The sequence below is a fragment of the Hemicordylus capensis genome, chromosome 1 (genome assembly GCF_027244095.1).
Source record: "Hemicordylus capensis ecotype Gifberg chromosome 1, rHemCap1.1.pri, whole genome shotgun sequence".
Lineage (NCBI taxonomy): Eukaryota > Metazoa > Chordata > Lepidosauria > Squamata > Cordylidae > Hemicordylus > Hemicordylus capensis.
The window spans coordinates 136,983,424-137,001,680 of record NC_069657.1 but is presented as its reverse complement, the minus strand read 5'-3'; the positions used below and the strand labels follow the sequence as shown (position 1 = coordinate 137,001,680).

Genomic DNA, 18,257 nt, shown 5'->3' with positions numbered 1-18,257 from the left:
CAGGGGCATATTTTCAGATGGAACAGAGCACTTCCCGGGGAAGAGAAGGATCACTGAAATTCCCCCAGCACCACCACTGAGCCAGCAGTTGAGCTGACTTAGCAAAACCTTTCAGAAACACTGGTGCTTCTCCCACTGCACTGATGCTTCATTAGTCAGAACGTCAGCCACTGTGCATCTTTGTCCTGCTCCTATCCTAACCCCTTGTCACGGCACCAAGACACATTGTTTTGCATAGACAGAGTGTGCAGTGCATAGCACTGCAGAATCCTAATTTTATCTGTGACCTCTACTCACTACCCCCAAAAAAAACACTTTTAAGCAAGCAACACGGCACGGGTTTTCTGTACATGGCTGTTGCGATATTATGCCTGTATTTAACAGGATATATATTATAGATTTTCAAAGAACCATAAAACTCATGTACATAAAAAACTGACTAAAGATTTACATAGTGAGAAAAGCATACAAAACAACGCACGATTTATAGGCTTCTTGCATACTTATTTCCTACTGGGAGTGGAAACTAAAAGCAGAGGAGAAATACATTCCTGTTAGAGTTCTAATGTCTCTCAGGGAGCACATCCATAAATTAGATGTATTTCCCCCCTACCATAGCCGTAATTCCTAACAGAAGAACAAAAGCAAGCCACACATACATCACAACAAAACCTATGGCATCCAAATCCTTGACTGTGGATATGCAAAGATGATCTTGACAAATGTGTCATGATAGGAAGATGGCAACAAATCACTCTAACCCAACACAGAAGTTGGAAGATTAGCCTTCTGGCTGCCTAGTGGCTATTCTGTTTTGGAACCCTGGACAAGAAAATGCCATTAGTTCCTATAGAAGCAACTCACAGAGACTTCTGTACTTCCCCGGGAACTCTCATAGGGAGCAGATGAGGGCCTCCTGCTGTTGCCATCCTCTTCCTTCTACTTTTAAAAATATGTGGGGGTGGGGGTAGGGCGGTAAGACTTGCAAATCCTATTTGTGGCAGGCCAGTCAGGGGGAAAATGTGAGTGCTTTCTGAAACAATCTAGAAGTGGTAGCAAACCACGCTAGTCTTTAAGGCTTTATGGTCTCTGTAGAGTCCAAGCATATGCATGTGAACCAAATAAATGCAGTCCTAGTCCTCAAATTATCGCCATTGGTACCACTCAGGAAGATGCAAGGTCATTATGATTTCTGGCAAACTCCGAGTCTTTTGAGATGGAAAACAGATGATAATTTGTGACCTTCTTTGCATTATCTCCACAGTTTCAACCCAATGCATACTTGGGAAAACAGCAGCAGGTGGGAACTGTGCAGGAGGGAGAGAGTGAAAAAACCCCAACCCTTCACCCATATCTGATCCAAATCAGGGGCAACCACAGCTGCTCTTAACTATGAAGAAAAAAATAGTGGAAAATCCATGAATGGTTTTCATTTTATTTAGTTTGGCCCCAAACATTCATATTAAGAGTTAAGAATTTCGATTCAGAAAAAAGTGTCTCAGCTATCAAAAATTTAGTGTTCTTCTAACCACACATGTTAAAAAAACACTTATATGGGCATCGAATCCCTTCCAGGAGAACATGGTGGCTTGGTTCTCAGCATAACTACAAACAGCCCCAACCTCTGACTATTTAAATCCAACATCAACATTCTATTGAAATGCTCTTTTTCTGCATGAGCTTTCCCCCAAAACTTGTTTAGATAATTAATAGGCCATTCTGTAAAATGTTCCTTACTTGTGAGAGATGATAGTAGGAGGCAGCTGTTTGTGATCTCCAGCCAGGATACATTTTCTGGCCTTCAGAAGAGGTATCCAGCAGCTTGCTTCCAGTGCCTGGGCACATTCATCAATCACTACCAGATCAAAGTGGTTGTCAGGGAGTAGCTTCAGTGGGCCATCAGATGAGGCTCCTAATTCAAAAGAGAATTTAAACAAACTGAACCTTTGCTCCACACCGGAGGTGGGGAAGGACCTGTTGGTTTGAGAGCCGGGTACTTTCAGTGTGTCACCACCTCTCACATCATTTGGTCTTCAATTGTGTGCTGTGACAACAAGCAATGCAGGTTCTAATCTAGCACTATCCATTTTTCTTGCTGCCCTGACACTCTAGCCTAGCAGATGTCTATATGCATACTTAGAGCAAAAGGAAGGGATACAGACTCCAAAAAGGTGTTTTTGGTTTTTTTTAAAAAGATGGGATTTATTACAGTCTCTCTTTAAACTCAATGCATCTTGACTGTTTGCCTTCTTCAAGGGCACAAAAAGAACCTCTTCTAGTGGCATAGAATCCCACTAGTTGTGGCAACTTCCATGTCAAATTAGCAGTATGCTACCACTACAAACATACCCTAAAACAGCCAGTATCATGAGTCCTAATTCACACAAACAGCACGTGAGATGATACAACTGTTCCTAGACTATACCACTTCAGACTGCAGGGGGTGGGGGGCAGTGGAAATCACAAGACGGAATGCTTCATATATATATATATATTTTTAAATGGCTGTACAACTAGATGTTATGGACAAGGATTCTAGCCCAGACTTCTTTGCTATATGCTACTTTTGGATGTGCAGAAGGTTTCAAACCACCACCACCCCATGGAAAAGAAATTGAACATTTGGTCCTCCAGCTGCAAACTAAAGTGGCACAACCTGGAAAAGATCTGTTAACATATGTGTTTCCTGTATGAACTAAATCAGAGGTGGCTTTGGATAGAAAATATTTTCTAACTCCTCTAATACTCAATTAATCATCTGCTTCTGTTTGGATCATTATATTATGTGTTGCACAACCTAGTTTGATAAGACTAGAAGAAAGGTTATCCTTCATTAATGCTGTCACTTTATACTAAGCTTGATATGATTCCACATCATGCCATTTTGACTTGGATATTGATGTTGTGCTATGCTTCTGATATATACCCCTGGGCCTGTACTAGAAATTACATGAGTACAATTATTCAGGTAAGATAGGTGTTAGTCCATTACGACTACTCTGGTAGAATCCTAATGTATTGAACTCTGTTAACTAAGAGTCAGTTCCGTCCCTCAGGGTTGAGGCAATTAAGCTCTCCTTCTGCTGAGCTTGGCAACAAGATGACAGAAGTAGGTCTGGCTTGCTCCAACCAACTCTATAGAAGAGAGGAGGCTACAGTGATTTCTCCCTCCAATTATTTCATCCAGATAATTGCTTCAATTCAACTGGTACATGTTTTTTTGAGGGGGAAACATTAGTCCACTGTAGAAGCAACACCATTAAGGCTTCAAAGTAATAAGGCTTTATTCATGCCTGATTTCCTTTGAATGTTTTCAAAACCTCTCACAAAAAGGAAAAAATGGAATCATCGTTTGAAGAAAGGTTCAAACAGAAGCAGAGAAAGCTGGGGCAACATACTTAACATCATAGAGAAAGAAAGACGCAAGAAAAGACAGCCCAGTCCTCTCTTTGCTGAAACACACTGTGAGGCTCGACACATGAGCAGCCCTACCCCGGCTTGGGCAGCCCCACCTGGGTAGGGTTGCTCATGTGAGGCGCCAGGGTAGTGGTGGATCCAGCGCTGCCTCTCCGGGTAGCCCAGGAATTTTCTCTGGGCTTTTACATGGGTACAAGAGTGAGAGTGCGTCCTCATACCCAGCCCCCCGGTTGTGTGTCTGCTTGGGCTTCAGGCAGCCCGAGCAGACACAGAGCTGGGCACCTAGAGTGCCTGGCTTGAGAAGAAATCCCTCAATGCACCGCACTCCTTGCGCATTGCATTTAGGGATATTTGAAGGCCGGGCATTTTTTATTTGGAGGCTGGGTTTTCCCAGCCTCCAGATGGCTGCGCAGCTCCCAGGAGAGCTGCTTGTGTGGGCATGTGAACCTCATGGCCAGAAAACCAGGAGCGACTGTCTGGTGGGGAAGGTAGGTCTGATCCTGCTTTCCCCGCCGTCCTCCCTGCTGGCTCTATGGTCGTGTGAACAACCTTGCTGTCTCTCACTAACTACAGGAGAGGCAGGAAAACCAAAGTTACCTGCATACATCACCAATTTGTATTTTGCCCCCACAGCCTTGGCTGCTTTGAATATTTGCTTCTGCTACCCTGTGCAAACTAGGAGCTGCAGGACGATATTGAAAATGTAAAGCAAGATGGAGACAGTGGGCAGCATCCAGACTAACACTGCCCTCATGTTAGAATGACATACACACCCCAATTTCGCCAGAATCCTCACCTCCTCTCTGCTGCCCCAATGTATACTTCAGAAGGTCCCCCAGCCCTCAGGGACATGTTTTTGGAGGGCTCTGGAAGCAGCAAAGGGAAGGTGGGGATCAGGAAAAATGGTTGCACTCGTCGAATTTTCTTATGCGAGGACAGCATTAGTCTGGATGCAGCCCACTTCCTCTAGACCCTCAGCTCAAAACTACAACAGAAAGTACAGTCTTTATGAATTAATTGCTTGGGTGCCATGTTCTAGAATGAGAAACAGGCATAGTTAAGAAACTATTCAAGCATTCCACATGTGCCCCAAAGAAGAAGGCCCAAGTATGGCTTATACACGATTGAGCAGAGCAGCTATCAGGCCCCAACACCTTCCTCTTAAGTGTATCTTTAACTAAGGCTGGAATCACTGTGAACTATGAAGACCTGGGCGGTGCACATGAAACCTACACAGATTGGTTCCTAAATGATATTTTGAGCTGACAGTATTCTGTTTTGTTCAAACCGCTCTTCTATGACATTTAAGGCATTGTTTCAGTTTTCCAACTGGAAGAGAAAACAGTTTCCAACAACAAATTGATTTTCATATGGTCTTGTTGTTATGTTCATAAATATCCTTTGTACATATTTATTTGCAAGTTTCACTGGTAAGTATATTTTGGGGCTCACTAACTGCCCCCCAGCAGAAGTTCTGTTTGGCCCTGTTCCAATATGCCACATAAGTACGTACTTAAAACATACAAGTAATTCACTGCTTTAGAGGCCCAGGAGCTTCATTAGTTCTATAAATAATGTGCCATTCCCTCCTTACATTAGGTGATATACAGAAGTAAGCAATGTTTTATTAAGTGTGAATAGTAGAATTGTGCATGTTGTTCAGATGCACACAACATTGATCAGTTACACAAACTATCATCAGGGAGCAGAAGTGCAGGACCAGAAGGGAAAGGCAAACTACCTAGCTAAATGTAATTCTCTATATTGCTCATACTGGGCTGAGAATCAATTCAAAGATGCATTGTGTAATCTTTGGAGTTCCTGATGAAGCACAATAACACAGTGGAGTGTAGAGCAGCCTAAATCTGCAGCTGCCAATAATTTGATTTAACAAACCTTAAAGGCAAAAATGGAAACATTCCTCTAACCTGTATTTGTTGCAAGAACAACATTAGCTTGTGTCAGGATTTCAGTCATCGCTGCTTCCTCTCGCTCCTTCAGCTCTTTTCTCAGTGTCTTAATCTCATTTAGAAAATGGCTTCTCTCCCCTTTGTCTTGGGTCTTCTTGGTTTTTGCCTGTATGAAAGAAAGAAAAAGATAACACAGCTTATAATCCAGCACATCATTGTACACAATGTGCAGTAACCAGGGTAATAGTTAAAGTGGCACAATCTCTCTCATAAAAATGCAACATACTGCAATTATAGCATCAAGTGTATTCTTTAGGTGCTCAGCCCTTCTTCCTCTCCTGACAGAGTTTACACAAGAAAGGGAAATATAGTTAGTCCATATTTACCAGTGATGTGAACTGAACATTGTTTTAAAACAAATTAATAAACTGCATATTTTCTGACATAGGCATCAGTGATCCTTCCCATGCTAAACAAAATATAGTTTAATAAAAGAGAAAATAACATTTACTTTAAGAGGGCATTCTATTCTGTTTCATTCAATTATATCACAGTATTTTAATATGCAAACAAGCTGCAGAGTTTATAGAAAAGGTTGGTGATAATGCTTTCCCACTATGAATGTCTCCAGTAATCTTCACTGCTCATTTCTTGAGCAATAAAATGCTAACTAAAATGCAGTGTGACTTATAGATCTTATAGCACTTTCTAATTGCACATGCCTTTTAAAATAATACACTTTCACATAACTTATATGCAACAACAAAATAACACTACCTATGTGGTTTAGCAGTTCTGATGTTTGTCATATAGGAAGTATGTTGTACAGTGCAATACTTCCTAACGCTAAAACATATCTCACAAATTTAATAAAAATTGTCAGTTTAATTCTGATGCCAGAAAGTTCTTATTTAAAAGGCAAACTACCACACAGGTAAATTGGCAACAGAGTAAGGAAGGGGGAAAGGATCCATAGTTCTCATAATCTTAGCTTTGTTGATGTGTACACTTTCATCTAAGGCAACTGCACTAAGCTTCTATCCAGATCATCTTAGCATTAACAGTTTGCAAAACCTCAGTTCAAAAACAGGGACACACTTAACCCTAAAACCAGTTGCATGCTATGAAGCTAGGCAAACAACCCCAAACACTATGATATAATAAGGCTGTTCACACAAGCAGCCTAACCCAAGCTAGGCAGCCCAGTCTGGGTTAGGCTGCTTGTTTGCAGCACGGGGAACATGGTGGATCCTGGCGCTGCTGCAGTACCTAACCCGCCATTTTCACCCAGCCTTTAGCTAGTGTTAAGGGCAAGAGCGCACCTTTAACCCAGCGGCTGAGATCGTGTGTTTGCTTGGGCCGCTTGAAGCATGAGCAGACACAGAGACAGGCACCTAGAGTGCCTGTCTGACAGGGTAATCCCACAATGCACCATGCTCATCACACCACAGTGCATTGTGGGATTCCTGGAGGCATGGATGCATTGTCCTGGCCTCCGGGAAACGGCACAGCTTTCCGGGAGAGCTGCTTGTGTGCATGGCCAAGCTGCGCAGCCAGGAGGCAACAGGGAATGCAAGGAGATTGCCTGCGGGGAAGGTAAGTTGAGCACAGCCTCCCCTGGTCTGTGCTCCAGTCATGTGAATAGCCTTATAGGAGCACCACTGGGTGCCGTACTTCATAGGAATATATTCCTGTTTCTTCTACCACACATTTGGCTGGGAGATGAGGAAGAGACAATAAATCCTTGAATCTCACCCTGTTTCTACCACCCCAGTCATCAATCAGAGTTCTCTAGGGGTATGAGGTACAACTAGTAATTTGCTTCATCCTTAATGCAGGAATGCACAATATACGGTCTGGAGTCGAATTACTCTTGGTCAAGAGACTGCTGTCAGAATTGCCTGAATCTCATATTTTATTAAAAGCAACATTTCTAGACTTGAGAAGGACAAGGAAAGCATATAGACACAACCCTTCTTTCTATCTATCCATCCATCATTTCCCCTGTATTTAACTGCAGTAGAGTATTATGTGACTTTAATACTGATTTATTGCTCAACACAGACACCTGTCACATCGTGGCATAGGAACTAAGGAAAGGGAAAGGAAAGGTTGTGCAGTCAAGTCGGTGTTGACTCCTGGCGACCACAGAGCCATGTGGTTTTCTTGGTAGAATACAGGAGAGGTTTACCATTGCCATCTCCCGTGCAGCATGAGATGATGATGCCATTCCACACCTTCCTATATCACTGCTGCCCAATATAGGAGTTTCCCAAATTCTGGGAAACACACCAGTGGAGATTCGAACCAAAAGCCTCCTGTTCTCTAGGCAGGTTACTTCCCCACTGCGACATAGAGAAAATACAAAATAAGCCAATTTCTTTTGTTAGGCCAGCATCTATTGTATGAGTATTGTGGTGTAAGCCTTCTTTTTGTGTTTTCTGTAAAGGCCACTAGATCTATAGTTCCCCACACTTTGGATTAGCTACATGGGCCAGTGCAGCGTAGCAGATAGTGTTGGGTCTGGTTATGAAGGACTCAGGTAGTCAAAATCACTGGGCAAGCCTCAGGCAAATTCCTCTTCCAGCATTTCTTATTTGTTTCTTCTTCCAAAATACTACAAGAGGGCCACTGTCTAATAAAAAATAATAATTAAAGTTTCATCTTGCCTTCAAGCAAATGCAGAAAGTGTGAAAGATAGTTTCTTACTCACACAGCCCACTCTCAGGTTTACTCCCAGCTGAGTAGTTAGCATGTACAGCTTACAGTTATCCGTTCAAATCAGTTTACAGATTAAAAAGTAACATCCATTTTGTCTTCATGCTTGCTACCCATTGCTTTTATCCCTTACAAGTAATTTCAAAATCTTTTTACAAGTTTTAGTGCAGCCAGTTAAAATGTTCAGAAACAAGAAGAGGCATATTTAACAAAAAAACATGGCATACTCCCACACCAAGAAGAATGCCTAATAAAAACATTTTAAAACTATTTTGGACTTTTTGTTTCTGGGAACAGAAGAGCAAGAACACCAAAAACCTGCTCAAGCTACCCCTGATAACTGGGCAAAGAGGCACCTTTCAAAAGGGTGGATCTCTTCTCTTTGGCAGGAGGAAAGCAGTGGCACCTCTTTATCCCAGCACAGTGTCCCTCTTGGAGCTGCTACTGGTATCCCCCTTTGTGTTCCTTTTCCATTCTGGAGCCTGCTGGGGACAAGGAACCATATTTTCATTTTATTTTGCTTTGCTGACTGCTACGAGAACTTTCGTTGTTGTTGAAAAGTAGTATATAGGTATTCTTAACAAGGAGAGGGAATTTTTAAAAAAGAAAAGAAAAAGAAAAATTGAAGTGACTGCAAGGTACAAAACCTATAGAGATGGAATACAGACAGCACCGAACTCCCGATTCCTGGATGTGGAGAGACTGGCAAAATACCTTCTACTGAGGTGTGCTTTGGGGGACCAGAAAGCTCTCAAAACAATTATACTCTCTTGGATTCTCCCAAATGAAGAACAACTTCTGAGTTTTTATCTCTCTGGTCATTAAAGTTTATTATAAAGAGAAGTGTGGAAATGCTGTAGGAAGCAAAACGCTGAGGTAAGTGGCGGGGGAGAAACCTTTAGCTCCCGCTGGATATTCCACAAATGTGGTGGTTAACGGTGGGGTTGTTGATTGTCCTCTAGTTTAAATAAACTGCAACTGCACTCCAAAGGAATATATCTTTTCATCAGAACATCATTGCTCCAGAGAACACAATGAATATCCCTTATCTCTGAACATTCCTACTCTGTAACACTATAGCACTGTATGTTAAAGAAGGGATAGAATCTAACAAGGTAGAAAACCAAGGAGGACTGGAGCCCTGCACAGAAACCCTGTGGGTGACAATACAAGGCCTGAAAGGAAATGTGTTACTGGGGACATGCTATCCTTGCCCTCTGGATCAAAACGCTGCCAGTGACTGACTGTGAGTTGCAGGAGGAAATCAGGGAGGCGTCAAGGAGAGGCAGGACAGTAATAAAGGGTGACTTCAATTACCCACATATGGACTGGGTAAATTCAGTCAGGTCATGACAAAGAGGTCAAATTTCTAGATACGCTAAATGACTGTGCCTTAGAATAGTTGGTCTTGGAACCAACCAGAGACAAGGCAGCTTGAACTTAATCCTGAGTGGCACCCAGGACCTGGTGCATGACGTCAGTGTCATAGACTCTTTAGTGAACAATGACCATAGTGTGATCAAATTCAGTATACATGTGGGGGGAGAATCACCAAGGAAGTCTAACATAGACACTTTGAATTTCAAAAGGGGAAACTTCTCCAAAATGAGGAGTATGGTGAAAAGAAAGCAGAAGGGAAATTCAGGAGAGTCACTTTGCTCCAGAATGCATGGAGTTTACTCAAAACCACAATACTAGAAGCTCAGTTAGAATGTATACCCAAAAGAAGGAAAGGTACCACTAAGTCCAGGAGGATGCCAGCATGGCTAACATGTAAAGTCAGGGAAGCAAAAAAATGGGAAGAACACTTCCTTCCAAAATTGGAAGGCCTGTCCAGATGAAGAGAACAAAAAGGAACACAAACTCTGGCAAAAGAAATGCAAAGTGACAATAAGGGAGGTGAAAAGAGAGTTTGAGGAACATTTAGCTAAAAGCATCAAGGAGAATAACAAACACTTCTTTAAATACATCAGACGAAGGAAACCTGCCAGGGAGGAAGGTGGACCATTAGACAATGAGGGAGTGAAAGGGATTATTAAGGAGAATATGGAGGCTGCAGAGAAGCTAAATGAGTTCTTTGCGTCCGTCTTCACGGCAGAGGATACTGAGCATATACCTGTTCCTGAACCAGGCTTTTCGGGGATGGAGGCTAAAGAACTGAGTCAGATAGAAGTGACAAGAGATGATGTTATAAAGTGTCCGGAAAAACTGAAAACTAGCAAATTGCCAGGGCCGGGTGGCATCCATCCAAGAGTCTTAAAGAACTCATATGTGAAATTGCCGACCTCCTTGCTAAAATATATAACTTATCCCTGCAATCAAGCTCTGTACGTGAGGACTGGAAAGTAGCAAATGTAACACCAATTTTCAAAAAGGGATCCAGGGGTGATCCGGGAAATTACAGGCCAGTTAGCTTAACGTCCATTCCAGGCATCCTCAATGGATCAAATTGTAAAGCACACTGAAGAACAGGCCCTGCTGGGAGTGAACCAGCATGGCTTCCACAAAGGTAAATCTTGCCTCACAAACCTTTTGTGTAAACAAGTGTGGGGATAAAGGTGATCCAGTTGACATAGTATATCTGGGCTTCCAAAAAGCTTTTGACAAAGTTCCTCATCAAAGACTCCTGAGAAAACTTAGCAGTCATGGGATAAGGGGACAAGTACATGTGTGGATTGCTAACTGGTTGAAAGACAGGAAACAGAGGGTAGGTATAAATGGAGAGTTTTCACAATGGAGAGAAGTAAGAAGTGGGGTCCCACAGGGATCTGTACTGGGGCTGGTGCTTTTTAATTTATTCATAAATGATCTAGAAGTAGGGGTAAGCAGCGAGGTGGCCAAAGTTGCAGATGATACCAAACTCTTTCGGGTAGTGAAATCCAAAACGGATTGTGAGGAGCTCCAAAAGGATCTCTCCAAATTGGGTGAGTGGGAGACAAAATGACAAATGCACTTCAATGTTGGCAAGTGTCAAGTGATGCACATAAGAGGGGTTTGGATAACTTCATGGAGGAGAGGTCTATCAACGGCTACTAGTTGGAGAGCTATAGGCCACCTCCAGCCTCAAAGGCAGGATGCCTCTGAGTACCAGTTGCAGGGGAGTAACAGCAGGAGAGAGGGCATACCCTCAACTCTTGCCTGTAGGCTTCCAGTGGCATCTGGTGGGCCACTATGTGAAAGAGATGATGGACTACATGGGACTTGGGCCTGATCCAGCAGAGCTGTTCTTATGTAACACTCTGTACATCATTACAACTTCAAATATTCCTTTATTTTGGAGTTTTCACTAACACATCTCCCACAAAGCAGCAGAGAAAAAGCAAGAACTCATGATCCAGGGCACTGGTAGCTAAAGCCTGCTTTTTGTGACTGAAGCCTATTTAACTTGGTTAACAGCTTTGTGGTACGTAGGCCCTAAAGTCTGTCTCTGCCATGGGGCTCAGATAACAGATAGCGAGATCATTCACACAACCTCACACTGCTCAGGAGGGCTAGCGGGAAGGCAAGAGCTCAGCTGCCTTCCCTGGAAGACAAGTTTGAAGACATGCTTTAACTAATGTTTTAAATTTTCTGTTTTTGTTGTAAACCACCCAGAGACGTATGTATTGGGTGGTATAAAAATATGTAATATGTTGCCCATGCCACGCCCCACAGGCGACATTGCGGCAGAGGCCAAAGCTGGGATCAGGAGAAGGAAGTCCTCCTGCATCTTAGAGAGACCTGTGCCAGCAAGGCAGTGGCAGCCCTCATTATATCAGCCACTGAGTTGGTGTGGCCACTCCTTCACCCTGGCTCACTGCCCCAAATGGCGGTGGACCGGGAGGAAGCCTTCTACCCGGCGCCAATCGCCCAGACAATCGCCTGCCAAGCTACAACGAACCACAGTTTGCTCTACCTGGATAAAATGACGGGTAGAAAAATAGGACTACCTTCAGCTGGAGCAGAGGGAATGGAGGGCTCCTAGTGCCCTAGATGACATGAGCTGCCTGGGTTACCCCAGGCAGTTCATGTTGTGAGAGCAGCCTCTGTATCTCAGATGCAAAACCCAGAGAGGTCATTCACACAACCAAAAACTGTGTCCTATCCAGGTTTGGGAACTGTGTGTGCTCCCAATTTTTGGTTGTGTGAGTGCAAATAAGTAGGTAGGAGGGATAAGTGATTCTGTGGAATCAAGACAGGAGATTAGCTTTTCTGCCTACCTTGATTCCACAGAATCACTTCTCCCTCCTCCTACATAGTTGTTTGCACCCACCACAACTGAAAATTGGGAGTACACACAACTCTCAAACCTGGTTAGATACAGTTTTCAGTTGTGTGAATGACCTCAGAGTGTAAGCATACAAAGGCAATCAATCAATCAATCAATCAATCAATCAACTAGGGCAGTCAAAAGGAAGTACTACTTTACACAGGGGTACTATAATATACAGTTATACTGAATTCTGTTTACAGCATAATAATAAAAATAAAAACAACAAATAATTTTGTTTGCTGCCCTATGACAAATTGTTCTTTGGGTGTCTCACAACACAGCATTAAAACATAAAATAAAAACACAAAACACATTACATTACAACAGACCAAAAGGGGGAGAAAACAAATACAAAATATAATACAAAGCCATTATAAAACTCTTTTAAAATCAGTTTAAAAATCAAATTTAAAAGACATCAGTGAACAAAAAAGGTCTTTTCCTGGAATCTAAAAGAATGAAGTGATGAAGGCAGGTGAACCTTTTGTTACATCTTTGCATGTACCTGTTTTTTTCTGCAAGCTGTATCTGGGCAAGTAAACACAAGCCCAAATATGCACAGAGGTGCACCTAGGTGGACCAAGAGGCCTTTTGCCACCCACTATTGCTGCCGCCACTAACATTACCGCAGCCAGATAAGCTACAATGTACTGTTTTTTACACCAGAATATGCCAGGAAAATCTGGAAACTCTTTTTAATTTTATTTTTAGAAGAGATTCTGAATAAGATACTTCCCACTGACTTGCAGAGAGATACCACATTTTGCATGCTCAGCATTTTGAGGCTCCCCAAGCCAGCAGGGGACTAGACCTCTGCCTGGAAATCCAGTCCAAAGAATGCCACTACACACAGCTGGTGTATCAGTCAGTCAGTCAAAAAGAAGCAGCAGCAGCTGGTGTATCACTGGCATTACTTCATCAGCATTTTCTTGTTTGAACCTACCCTATTTGACACACCTTAAGTGGCGCAGTGAGGAAATGCTTGACTAACAAGCAGAAGGTTGCTGGTTCGAATCCCAGCTGGTACTATATCGAGCAGCAGCAATAGAGGAAGATGCTGAAAGGCATCATCTCATACTGCGCAGGAGGAGGCAATGGTAAACCCCTCCTGTATTCTACCAAAGAAAATCACAGGGCTCTGTGGGCGCAAGGAGTCAAAATTGACTTGATAGCACACTTTAACTTTACCTTATTTGACACATCATACAATCAGCCCAGATCTGTTACAACACAGATCAAGTCTGTACAACTTGTGAACCACAAGCTGAACAGAACCCACCAACTATACATTACTGCTGTTGTCCCTCAAATGCTGGATAAGCTTTTTATTTCCCCCGCCTTCCTAGGACTGCAGCAACAACCACCACCATGAGATGTAGACGTTGGGCTGCATTTGGCTTGGAGGACCACAAGTTGTGCAGGGCTAATACAGATGTTTCCCTGCTGGCTTCATAATGTGTAACAGCAGTAAAGAAGATTCGACTTCACAGGGCAGACATGGGCTAGTCTGAGTTCAAATTAGTATGGAAGTGAAAGTGGGGGAGCCTTGGGGAAAGTGGTCAAGCCACCTTGGAATTAAAACTATCAAAGAGAGGAAAAACTGAAGGAAGCTGAATTTCACAAAAGCTGGTTTTAATGAGCTCAACGAAAAACTAAGTAAGATCCAATGGCTAGAAAATATAGCAGAGAAAAGAGCTAAAGAGCAATCTCAAAAACAAAGATATTGAAAGCCAAAATCACAATGAGAAGGCACAATTCCCATGAGAAGGAATAATGGAAGACAGCTTAAAAACAACCCAGAGTGAACAGACAGAGACCTCTCAGTAACAGCTAAGAAGCAAAAGAGACACATACAGGAAATTGAAGGAGAGGCATATAAACAAGGAAGAGTACAAAACAGTGACCTGAACCTCTAGGAATGGTGTCAATAAAACTAAAGCTCAGAATAAGCTAAGGCTTGCAAAGGATGCCCAAAACAAAACAACCCCCCCCCCCGATATGTCTGAAATAAGAGAAAGGTCAAGGAAGCAGTAGGTCTGTTGCCTGGAGAGGATAATGAAATTGTAACAGGAGACAGATATGGCAGAGATGCTTAGCACACAAGGGAAATGAGAACCAACTTTTGTTTATTTAAAATATTTAAATCCCATCCCTCCAGTACACTACTACTCAGGGCAGCTCACAACATTAATAAAATAGATACTATATAAAACAAAAGATTAATAAAGTTAAACAAGTTAAAAAACCAGGCTAAAAACACATTTTAAATGACATTTTTTTTTTAAAAAAAAGTTTCAAATAAAAAGCAAAAAACCTACTAGATATAAGCAACAGATAAAACTTTTAAAAGTCCCTTTTAAAATATGTTTTTAATTGTTGTTTTTTTTTAAAACAGTGAGCATGGCAAAGCTCTTCAGGGAGGGTGTTAGGAACATAGGAGCACAGGAACACAGGGAGCTGCATTCTATCAAGTCAGACCATTGGTCCATCTAGCTCAGTATTGTCTACACCAGAGATTCTCAACCACTGGTCCATGGACTGGTGCCGGTCCATGAAGTGTTGGGTACCAGTCCGTGAGGCATAACTAATAAAAATCACCCCCCCAAAAAAATTTTGGGCTGGTGGGGGCCACCGAGAGCTCTCCAGAGCTCATTTCTAGGCAGCCCTCACTGCTGGATAACATTCATTTCACTTCCTCGAAATAAACATTATCCGGCAGCGAGGGCTGCCTGGAAATGACCTCCAGAGAGCTGCCCGAAATTGTTTTTGGGGGGCTGCCTGGGGGTGGGGGTGAGGGTAGCGACCCCCTTACTAACTACTGGTCCAGGAAACTGTGCATGAATAATGTGCCGGTCCATGACTCCAAAAACGTTGAGAAGCACTGGTCTACACAGACCGGCAGCAGCTTCTCCAAGGTTGCAGGCAGGAATCTCTCTCTCTCAGAGCTATCTTGGATATGCCAGGGAGGGAACTTGGAACCTTCTGCATGCAGATGCTCCTCCGAGAGCTTTCCCTGAGGGGGAAATCTTACAGTGCTCACACGTCTGCCATTGAAATACAAACCAGGGTGGATCCTGCTTAGCAAAGGGGACAATTCATGCTTGCTACCACAAGACTCTATAGCACACATTTCTTTGTCTCTCTAGTCCCCTCCAGCTGGAGATCTGTTAGTGGCAGGGCCATGAGCAGGACCTGAGCAGCTCTGCCATATGGGTGAATGGGGTCTAACAGGTACCCCTGCCCCAAGCTATGTAGAGCTTTAAAGGTCAAGCCCAGCAGCTTGAATCTAGCCCAGAAGTGGACTGGTAAGCAATGAAGCTGCCGCAGGATGGGTGTGATAACTGAGCAACATATGAACCAACGAAGAAAGGAGGAGGCTATGCCTCAAGATAGATGGCTATCTTAAGTGACTTTAAGGGTCCATGTAAATTACATCACAAAGTACTGAAGGAATTTGCAGAGTGAATCTAAGAGCCATTATCTATAATCTTTGAGAATTTCTGGAGAACAGAGAATGGGTGAGGCGCTGTAAGGCTGGAGACAAGTAAGTGCTATCCGCCCACATCCTAAAAAAAAAAAGTGTGGGGGGGAGGAGTGAGAACTGGGAGACTATAGACTAATCAGTTTGTGGCTGATCCTGGCACCACCTCACCAGGTAGCCTGGGAATTTCCCCCAGGGAATTCCATCCGCCAGGTGCGACCTTTTACCCAGGTCCTTGTATGAAATGTGTAAGTATGAAATGTGTAAGGTTGCCAGGATGGTGACTGTAGTTTAATGCTTATGCATCCATAGGTCACTTTCAGGCTGTAACCTGTAAAGTAATAACATGGCACCTGGATGATGTTGTCCTGCAGAGACAGTCCAGGGAATTTACAAGTATGGAACAAAGTGTTCCAGGTATGCCAGAAGATTTGTGACCAAAATCAGTATTTTACCAGACAGGTTTTTAGGTAGGGATCAGAAACTGGTGAGCAAATCTGTTCCTCCCTACTTTGAGGGGTATAATCTGACCCCACTGTCATTAGCCCAGAAACCAGAGGGGTGTGCAGAAGGAACAGAAGGTTTACTCATGGACATTGCTGGAAGTGCATTTTGAGGTATCGGTTCAAGTCTGTCACCCTCAAACTCAACCATGGGCCTCTACCAAAGATAGTTGCTGACCAGGGCTTAGGGGAAAAACAGATCTAGAAAATATTGCCACAAAGCTTATTCCCCTATTCTACACTCAAGTCCAAAGAGCTGTTTGGCAGACATCAAATTGTCTGGAATCAGGAACCCAGATCGCTCTCCCCCATGAGTGAGAACTATGGGCCATAGTTCTGGGTGGGAGGATATCAGCATTCTGGCCCACAGCACTTATTTACTCTCAAATGAGAGCCAGGATAGTCAGTGCACAGCAAGTAGATCTGTTGCTATGATGTGGCTTTGGGCAAGTCAAGCCCCATCTCTTATCCTCAGCTTTCCACCTGCAAAATGGAGAATTAACAGCCACCTACCCTGGTGTGCATTTGTATGTTATGACAGTTATAATAAAGACTACAAAGCACTTTGTAATTAAAAGCGTTATTTATATAACACTCTTCCAGCAATAACCATGCTAGAGAAGCAACAGGAAGGAAATTACTGAATCATCCTACCAGAAATTAAAGCGGCTGAGAAGTGGACAAGGCAGGCACAACCAAGTGTTCTCCATGTTCTGGATCCCATTTCAGGTGTACCTCCGCTTGACAATGAACTACATCCCAATATAGTGCATTTAATATGGTTATGAAGCCATTTTGTACAATGTCACTGGGAGATAAATTTAATCATTTATATTAAAATGCATTATCCCAATTAAATTAGTGCCACATTTTAAATTAAATTTAAAATAGGGAATTGAATAAAGAAGATGACAGTGAACTTTTAATACTTTTCTTGCTTACCCGTTTCACCAGGCTAGCAAAGGAAGGGGGGAAATGTACAACGAATTAAAATTCAGTTACAGAATTATTAAGTGAATTCTCTTCCATCCATTTTAAGTTGTAATCTATATATATAACTAGTATTTTTAAGCCCGTTAAAATAACGGGCTCTAGTGGGGGTGTGTGCTGCTCTTGTGTGTGCCTTTATTCCTTTTATTATTGTTTTTGTTGGCTCAGTGGGCTCAGTCTTCTCGCCGCGGCCACCGCCACCAGCAGGGCCAGTCCTCCTGGTGCGGCTGCTGCCGCCAGTGTGGCCAGTCCCCCCGCCCCGCCCGCCGCCATGAGCGGGCCCAGTCCCACCCTCCTGCCGCTGCCAGCGGGGCCAGTCCCCCCACCCCGCCTGCTGCCACCAGTGGGGCCTGTCCCCCCGTCCTGCCCGCCGCCGCGAGCAGGCCCAATCCCCTCACCCCGCCCACCACCACAAGCGAGCCCAGTCCCGTACCTTGTCCTCTGGCTGAGGCTGCGGCTCCGCCGCCGCCTCGGCCGGCTTCCCCCGCCAGCTTCTTCCCCCGGGCGGCTTTGGCAGCGGCCGCTTCTTCTCGGCCCGCCGCTCTCCTGTGGCCTCAGCGGCCGGGCCAGGCCCGCCGCCGTCTCTGTTTCCCCGCCCCAGTCTCCGGCCGGGCCGCCTCTGTCCCCCCGTGACTTCCCCTCCTGGCCCTGTCAGCTTCTCTTCCTCCCGGCCAACATGGACACCTGGTGCCTCCGGCCGTTTCTCCCTTGGCCGTTCTGGGCATGCGTGGAGCGCATGCCCAGAACGGCCAAGGGAGACACGGGCGCAGACACAGAAGGACACGGGCGCACACCGAGGGATCTTATTATAGAGGATTCTCTAAGACGTACCCGTGGCTAATCCCATGTGTGGCAGCTCTCACAGGAGTTTTCAAAGGGAGGGGGAGAGGAAACATTACCCTCATGCAACTTTGATTCACTTCAGTGGAAGCTTTCCCCCCCCCCTGCCCATTGTCATTATACACTTGTTTAACTCAGCTAGTAAG

At 43.9% G+C, this 18,257-nt stretch overlaps 1 protein-coding gene across 1 annotated transcript in view; it reads right to left on the bottom strand.

Annotated features, from left to right (window-relative positions):
• The window catches only part of IGHMBP2 (immunoglobulin mu DNA binding protein 2), a 117,088-nt gene that overhangs the window by 70,610 nt on the left and 28,221 nt on the right, over positions 1-18,257 (bottom strand). Inside the window, exons 7-8 of the mRNA XM_053267986.1 lie at positions 5,346-5,493; positions 1,738-1,912 (exon numbers count right to left, since the gene is read on the bottom strand). Of these exons, the coding sequence (XP_053123961.1) occupies positions 1,738-1,912; positions 5,346-5,493 (323 nt within the window). The remainder of the gene's footprint in view (positions 1-1,737; positions 1,913-5,345; positions 5,494-18,257) is intronic.